Below are 8,262 nucleotides of genomic sequence, written 5' to 3' on the forward strand. Positions count from 1 at the left end.
TCACTTTTAGAAACATTCCAGCAATATCATGGCGGGGGACACCAGGAATAGGCTTCACACATTGTACCCATGTGGGGAATCGAACCCGGTTCTTCAGCGTGACAAGCGAACGCTTTAACCACTAGGCTACCACACCGCCCCATGTACTCGTTGTATTCCGATGGATCAATTCTTACAATATTGAGCACTATATCGTTTGGACCAGATTTGATTATTTCCTGGGTGCCATTGTGAAGGTAAAATATTACCATGTGGCATTAAGCTACAAACTTTTGTTGCAACTGCGATCTGAGTGTTTTGTTTGTGTGTTGCAGGTAAAGTGTGACTGTACTGGGAGCAGGAGACATGAGTAGTGTGAGTCAGGCCATTCAGGAGGTAGACCCCACACACCAACATGGGACTGTTTTCCTCTCACTAGCATTCCGCTGCTTGTAGGGTGTCGCCACCTTATAGCACCACATCATGCATTGTGTTGGACAGTGTCCGCAAACAGGCATCGCAAGGTGTTCAGTGGATTGATATATCACTGTTTCTGCATACTTTATACTGGAGTTGGGCATTTCGCGGAATGGATGAACACCTAGTGCTGGAAACTTTCAGGAATTTGCTGTAGGCTGGTCTTACTGCTCCAGACTCAGAGCTTAGTGCAATGGCTGAAACAAAGCTTCGAGAAGAAGCTTCTTCAGTGTTGGAATTGCCAGTTTAATCTTGCTGACCAAGAACGTTCTCCAGCAATAGCTGACAATTGTAAAAGGATTCCCTCTAGAAAAAGTCAACTGATGATAAGCTTTTGAGGATGGGAAAGTGGATACCATATCAGACTCTATTCCCTTTCAAGACTCTTCAAGGCTGAAGTGTTTCATTCTGGATTTGATTGTAACCAGGAGGCAATTCTTTGATGGACAGTGTTCTTGATTGGCTGTATTAATCTTTGTGTATGTAGAGCTGGTGAATAGGCAATGAGATGACTGCAGTGTATATTATTGGAATGTATATGTTCTGCAAATATGCTCTTGATCATGGTCCTTGTTATCAATATAACCATGCTTTGCCAATATACCAATCAGGCAGGACTGTTCGTTGAATGAGTTACCAGAAATGGTTTGGATCAGTTGCTGCTGACCTCACGGTGAATGACCTTGTCCTCAGTTCATTAAGTCAACTTGACCTTTGTTCTAAAGGTCATTAACACACACTTGGAAGAGTAACCTTGACCTTACTTTAAAGGTCATTGATGCAAAGATTCAGCTATGTATAAATGAATGGTGACGGGCATATTATTAAATTATCTAAAACAAATTGTTTTAAATATGTCATCCAATGAATTATGAATATAATCCTTGAGAACATTTATTCTTGAAGTCACTCGTGATATGGTCAGCATTTCGTAGAGGGCATCCTTTTACTGATATACAACAATTCAGTGACAAGAATTGTTGCAAGTAAGAAGACCAGTATTGACCTGTAACACTGGCATGACCTGAACTGAAACAGCGGCTGTCTGAGCACTGATGTCCAGTTGCCCAGCTCTACAGGTGATGCGATCTATGTTGATGGTATAGAGACTGATACCGGATACATGGCTCTTTGACAAGATATGTGAATGGTGCATTGCTGTTCCAAATGTGGTTGCTGGTAGCGACACCCACAGTTTAGTAGGCGTCATTGTGTACATTGTTCATCCTGCGCTATGTGTCTATAATGCTGACTGGGTATTTTCATGTTGTTTTACAAACGCAAGTTACTTTGTCATCAATACAAACAGTCGTGATGTCAATGACATTAGGTTCAGATAGAACCAAGCAACTCGACCTTAGACAGATTCGGATAGAACAAACTACTATTGGATGAAACCAAAATTGGTAAACATTCTATGTTTAAATTTTGTGGAGTATTAAACAAATTGGAACACTTCCATAATGTTTTCTCAAGGTGGTAAAATTATATACTGAAGGAAAAAAGTTACGGATCATGAATGTCTTTTGGATATTATTTTGTCTTGACATCTAAGTACACAATTTCAAATATTTGTCCCAAATTATTCTTGATCCATAACTTTCATTGTTCAGTATTCTTGCAAATATTGACTAGATTTTTAATCCGTAATGCAAATTTAAATTTGACTATGATATTTAATAAGTGTTTGTGCTTTTACACCATGTACACGGAAGACTGTTTTACAGCGTTATCTCTTACTCGTTTATTTAATGTGAACAGGCTGGTTGTATTGACTGCTGAGTTGTTGACAAGTTGTTTTATTTATTTCAGTTGTGTATAATTAAGAATTTAAGCAGCAAAATATGACAAGTGCAACCACAGGCTTTAATGAATGAGAAATATCAGAACTGAATCTGGAAATGGAAGTCAAGTTATTGCTGTTTTACTGAGACCTGCTGTAGAAGGGGGGTGAATCTCTTCATTTTCGAATACAGCGGGACCCGTGTTAATTCTTTCAGGAAGGATTTGCCAAAGAAGTTGTTGAACCCCCAGTATTGTAATACTGAATACGTGGAGACACTCTTTTCGATGAATTGGAAAGGATTAACTTTTGGGTGTATCAGGGACAGCATAATCAAATGTCAATGAGTCTGATTTTGATGACAAATTTTGTCAATTTCTGTTCAAATTGGTTAAATTTCATGTGGAAATTTGACACAAATTGTTCAAAATCTGAATTTTTTAAACACTCATGTTATGATTGAAACCTATCGTCTGATTTTGAGTAAGTGTAATACATGTCTTTTAAAATGATTCTATATCACATGAAGACTTTGACACAGCTGTTCAGTGTCTGAACTGTAAACAAGTGTTCTGATTGAAATTGATCATTCTATATTCTGATGGAAAAGTTTGTGATATTGTGATGTGTTGTGTGGACTGAAAAATAAACACATAACCAGCTGTGAAACAAATTCTGAATGAAGAGCTTTTGAAGACAAAACCACTCGTTGTTGATTGTGCTTTCCGCAGTATCTACCATGTCACTGTGCGTGTTGTTGAAGACATCATGATTTTGTCAATGTTGAATTCTACAGATCTTTGCCTGTTGATGGCCCGAGAACTTGGAGGGCATACTTTGTAATGTAAGGTGGTATGGATGAGTATTGAACTATTTATGTGTATGTTTGAAATACAGTATGCATTCTCTCCCAGTTAGTGATGGGGGAATTTGCTTGAATTGTTTTAATTTCATGATTCGATCGCGCCCTGGAGCTTGAGGAGACAGAGGTGTGCTGTGATTGAGAGATTCTCTTTTCCATCTTGTTCTGTTTCAGCTTTGAATTGTTCAGGGAGACACACTGGAACATTTCTGGACTGTCGGCTAATTGCTGTTTTAGTCTGTTTTATCCACCAACTGAGAAATATTATCACTTGTATAGTGAGATGTGTAGTCATATCAGTCGTTCCTCTGTTTCTCTATAAAACTGGTTCTAGAGCTATTTCTCTGTGCTGACATCTTTGACCTTCTCCTTGAAACATATCTAGTTTCTGTAAGACTGAACACCTGAAAGTTTGGACCATCCAGAAATGTTCCACACGTCGACAGACTGGTTCAGATGCAGATTGTGTAAAATGGGTGTTGCTGTGATGAAATTTGCTTGTTATCATATTGAATGTTTTCATCACGATTCAATAAGTCTTTCATGACAATGTTTTGTAGTTTATTATTGTACGATTCCCAACCTATTTCCATTATTGAAACAAGCGCTTATACATATTCGACAATATATTGTAATTTAATTTATTACGAGTAATAATCCATGCAGATAGTACTGTGTATTGCTTCCTAATTTTGTTCTGTTTTAGTAAACTGTACATAGTCAATTGACATTTTCATGTTATGTGTAGTTGAGAAATGGTGGCTGGGCCTGCAGAAGGTCATTGTGTACATAGATATTGAAGGCTTTTACTCTGGGAAGTGGAATCATAGAGGCGAGGTGTTACGCTTGCATAATTGAACCACAAATTACTATATGCATTCTTTGGGGATGAACGACCAAGATGAAATTTCTGAAATTACAATAGTTGAAAATTGTGGTGAGTTTCTAGCGAGTGAATAGTGGTAGGGCCCGCCACCTTTAGGTTGTGTCAATGTCTAGTCCACACTGTAACGTGTCCTGCCACTCTAGGTGCACAGTATACTGCATTTGACGACTAGTACCACTGTATTTTATTGTATAGCTGGCCTGCCAGCGTCTTCAATCATGTGTGCTACAAGCTTAATCTGTAAGTGTGATTTGGCTCGTGGCTTAGCTGCAATATCCGTGATGTATAAAACACTATGTATGCTCGTTTCTGCACGAATAAAACACTTACTCTACTCAGTGTCTGGTTTGTTGTGTCTTTGTGTAACCATGCGTTCTTTGTGCAACCTAATATTACTGTTACAATACAACAATTACCCTGTCCTGTCACAAATGCAAATTGTCCCAAGTAGAACTTGGAATGACTGGCAAGGTTTGAATGACATGACACTAGGAAACAAAACCCAGATTACATTGTTCTGTGGCAAGAGAAGCAACTAAGATGTCGACATGTGTTTGATTGGCATTCTAGAGTTGCCAGTCAAGCTTTATGGATGACATTTAATAAGAAGTTGTCTTCCATAAAGTTGGGGCGGTGGGGTAGCCTAGTGGTTAAAAGCTCATCAAGACCTTCCGAATCCCCACATGGGATGAAGCCCATTTCTGGTGTTCCCTGCCGTGATGTTGCTGGAATATTGCTAAAAGCGGCGTAAAACTAAACTCACTCAGTCGGTCTTCCATAAAGTTGTATGTTTCAATTGAAGATGTCTCCAGTTCACTTGTCTCATTGCGAACTTTCCCATCTATAACTGGAAATGCCTTTTAGCATGAGAAATCACAACATTTAATGCATAGGAAAAATCAATTTAGTTTGAAAAGTTTATTTGTAAGACCTGATTTTTTCATTCTTATTGAAGGCAGATATGAGTGAGTGAGTGAGTAAGGTTTTACACTGCTCTTAGCAATATTCCAGCAATATTACAGTGGGGGACACCAGAAATGGGCTTCACACATTGTACCCATGTGGGGAATCGAACCAATATTAACGCACCACTAGGCTACCCTAAACCCACCAAGGAAGATATGAAGCTCTTACTGAAATTATAGACTTATGCAGACCCTTCAGTTTTAAAAAAGTCGCATTATTTCTGGATTTTGGTGAGGAAGAGAGCATGAGAGACTATCCACAAAATGTCATGGAGAGTCATTATGGGATGCACAGTCTTCTTCAGTACTTGATAACTCACGCACTCCATCACAAATGACTTACCTCCCTAATTCAACTCCTTCACTCACTCACTCGGGATTCTTCTCACTGGTGTAACGTGTAAAGCCCATCCTTGGTGCACAGCCTCCATGACATTATTTGAATATTACTAACTGATGTAAACATCTGCCTGTGCCGGTCACAGGATCAGATTCCCGGCCTCAGCCACTGCTGCGCCGTTGTTGGCAGAGAACATATGTCATCAAAATAAGTGTTGAATATGGTGTTTTCAAAGACAATATGTCTAATAAGATGTGTATTGAAGTAAACAAAACCTTTTCCACATCCATAAGAAATGATAAAGAGTCGATTGTACAACTGTGACTATATCATGAGTATATATTTGTTTCAGTAGTATAAAATATCTTAAGAAATTCTTCAGTTTGAACTTTGAAGGCGTTTGAGAAGACTGGTTTACAGCTTTACCCACGCCATGTACGATGTACATGGCAACCTCTGTTGTCTTGTTGATAGAGGGTCGGTAGGAGAGTAGAAGAAGGCTGGTTGACAACTTTACCCACGCCATGTACGATTTGCATGACAACCTCTGTTGTCTTGTTGATAGAGAGTCGGTAGGAGAGTAGAAGAAGGCTGGCTGACAACTTTACCCACGCCGTGTACGATGTACATGACAACCTCTGTTGTCTTGTTGATAGAGGGTCGGTAGGAGAGTAGAAGAAGGCTGGTTGACAACTTTACCCACGCCATGTACGATGTGCATGACAACCTCTGTTGTCTTGTTGATAGAGGGTCGGTAGGAGAGTAGAAGAAGGCTGGTTGACAACTTTACCCACGCCATGTATGATGTACATGTCAACCTCTGTTTTCTTGTTGATAGAGGATCTGTAGGAGAGTAGAAGAAGGCTGGTTGACAACTTTACCCACATATGCACGATGTACATGTCAACCTCTGTTTTCTTGTTGATAGAGGATCTGTAGGAGAGTAGAAGAAGGCTGGTTGACAACTTTACCCACGCCATGTACGATGTACATGTCAACCTCTGTTTTCTTGTTGATAGAGAGTCGGTAGGAGAGTAGAAGAAGGCTGGTTGACAACTTTACCCACGCCATGTACGATGTACATGTCAACCTCTGTTTTCTTGTTGATAGAGGATCTGTAGGAGAGTAGAAGAAGGCTGGTTGACAACTTTACCCACGCCATGTACGATGTGCATGACAACCTCTGTTGTCTTGTTGATAGAGAGTGGGTAGGAGAGTAGAAGAAGGCTGGTTGACAACTTTACCCACGCCATGTACGATGTGCATGACAACCTCTGTTGTCTTGTTGATAGAGAGTGGGTAGGAGAGTAGAAGAAGGCTGGTTGACAACTTTACCCACGCCGTGTACGATGTACATGACAACCTCTGTTGTCTTGTTGATAGAGAGTGGGTAGGAGAGTAGAAGAAGGCTGGTTGACAACTTTACCCACGCCGTGTACGATGTACATGACAACCTAGTTTTCTTGTTGATAGAGGGTCGGTAGAAGCGGAGAAGAAGGCTGGTTGACAACTTTACCCACGCCATGTGCGATGTACATGACAACCTAGTTGTCTTGTTGATAGAGGGTCGGTAGGAGAGTAGAAGAAGGCTGGTTGACATCTTTACCCACGCCATGTACGATGGACATGACAACCTCTGTTGTCTTGTTGATAGAGGGTCGGTAGAAGAGTAGAAGAAGGCTGGTTGACAACTTTACCCACGCCCTGTGCGATGTATACATGGCAACCTCTATTGTCTTGCTGATAGAGGGTTGGTAGAAGAGTAGAAGAAGGCTGGTTGACAACTTTACCCACGCCATGTACGATGTACATGGCAACCTCTGTTGTCTTGTTGATAGAGGGTCGGTAGAAGAGTAGAAAAAGGCTGGTTGACAACTTTACCCACGCCATGTACGATGTATACATGACAACCTCTGTTGTCTTGTTGATAGAGGATCTGTAGGAGAGTAGAAGAAGGCTGGTTGATAACTTTATCCACGCCATGTGCGATGTACATGTCAACCTCTGTTGTCTTGTTGATAGAGGATCGGTAGAAGAGTAGAAGAAGGCTGGTTGACAACTTTACCCACGCCATGTGCGATGTACATGTCAACCTCTGTTGTCTTGTTGATAGAGGGTCGGTAGGAGAGTAGAAGAAGGCTGGTTGACAACTTTACCCACGCCATGTGCGATGTACATGACAACCTAGTTGTCTTGTTGATAGAGGGACGGTAGGAGAGTAGAAGAAGGCTGGTTGACAACTGTACCCACGCCATTTGCGATGTACATGACGACCTAGTTGTCTTGTTGATAGAGGGTCGGTAGGAGAGTAGAAGAAGGCTGGTTGACAACTTTACCCACGCCATGTACGATGTACATGACAACCTAGTTGTCTTTTTGATAGAGGGACGGTAGGAGAGTAGAAGAAGGCTGGTTGACAACTTTACCCACGCCATGTGCGATGTACATGACAACCTAGTTGTCTTGTTGATAGAGGGACGGTAGGAGAGTAGAAGAAGGCTGGTTGACAACTTTACCCACGCCATGTACGATGGACATGACAACCCTTGTTTTCTTGTTGATAGAGGGTCGGTAGGAGAGTAGAAGAAGGCTGGTTGACAACTTTACCCACGCCATGTGCGATGTACATGACAACCTCTGTTGTCTTGTTGATAGAGGGTCGGTAGGAGAGTAGAAGAAGGCTGGTTGACAACTTTACCCACGCCATGTACGATGTACATGACAACCTCTGTTGTCTTGTTGATAGAGGATCGGTAGGAGAGTAGAAGAAGGCTGGTTGACAGCTTTACCCACGCCATGTGCGATTTACACGACAACCTAGTTGTCTTGTTGATAGAGAGTCGGTAGGAGAGTAGAAGAAGGCTGGTTGACAGCTTTACCCACGCCCTGTGCGATGTACATGACAACCTCTGTTGTCTTGTTGATAGAGGGTCGGTGGGAGAGTAGAAAAAGGCTGGTTGACAACTTTAC

The 8,262-nt window shown here is 41.2% G+C and overlaps 1 protein-coding gene across 1 annotated transcript in view; it reads left to right on the forward strand.

Annotated features, from left to right (window-relative positions):
• Positions 1-4,325, forward strand: part of LOC124285084 (kinesin heavy chain-like) — a 77,981-nt gene extending 73,656 nt beyond the window's left edge. Inside the window, 1 exon segment of the mRNA XM_046721246.1 lies at positions 315-4,325. Coding sequence (XP_046577202.1) covers positions 315-318 — 4 coding nt within the window. The 3' untranslated portion in view covers positions 319-4,325.
• The last annotated feature ends 3,937 nt before the right edge of the window (positions 4,326-8,262 follow it).

The sequence above is a fragment of the Haliotis rubra genome, unplaced genomic scaffold, assembly GCF_003918875.1.
Source record: "Haliotis rubra isolate DU_JTF1 unplaced genomic scaffold, ASM391887v1 Scf351, whole genome shotgun sequence".
Lineage (NCBI taxonomy): Eukaryota > Metazoa > Mollusca > Gastropoda > Lepetellida > Haliotidae > Haliotis > Haliotis rubra.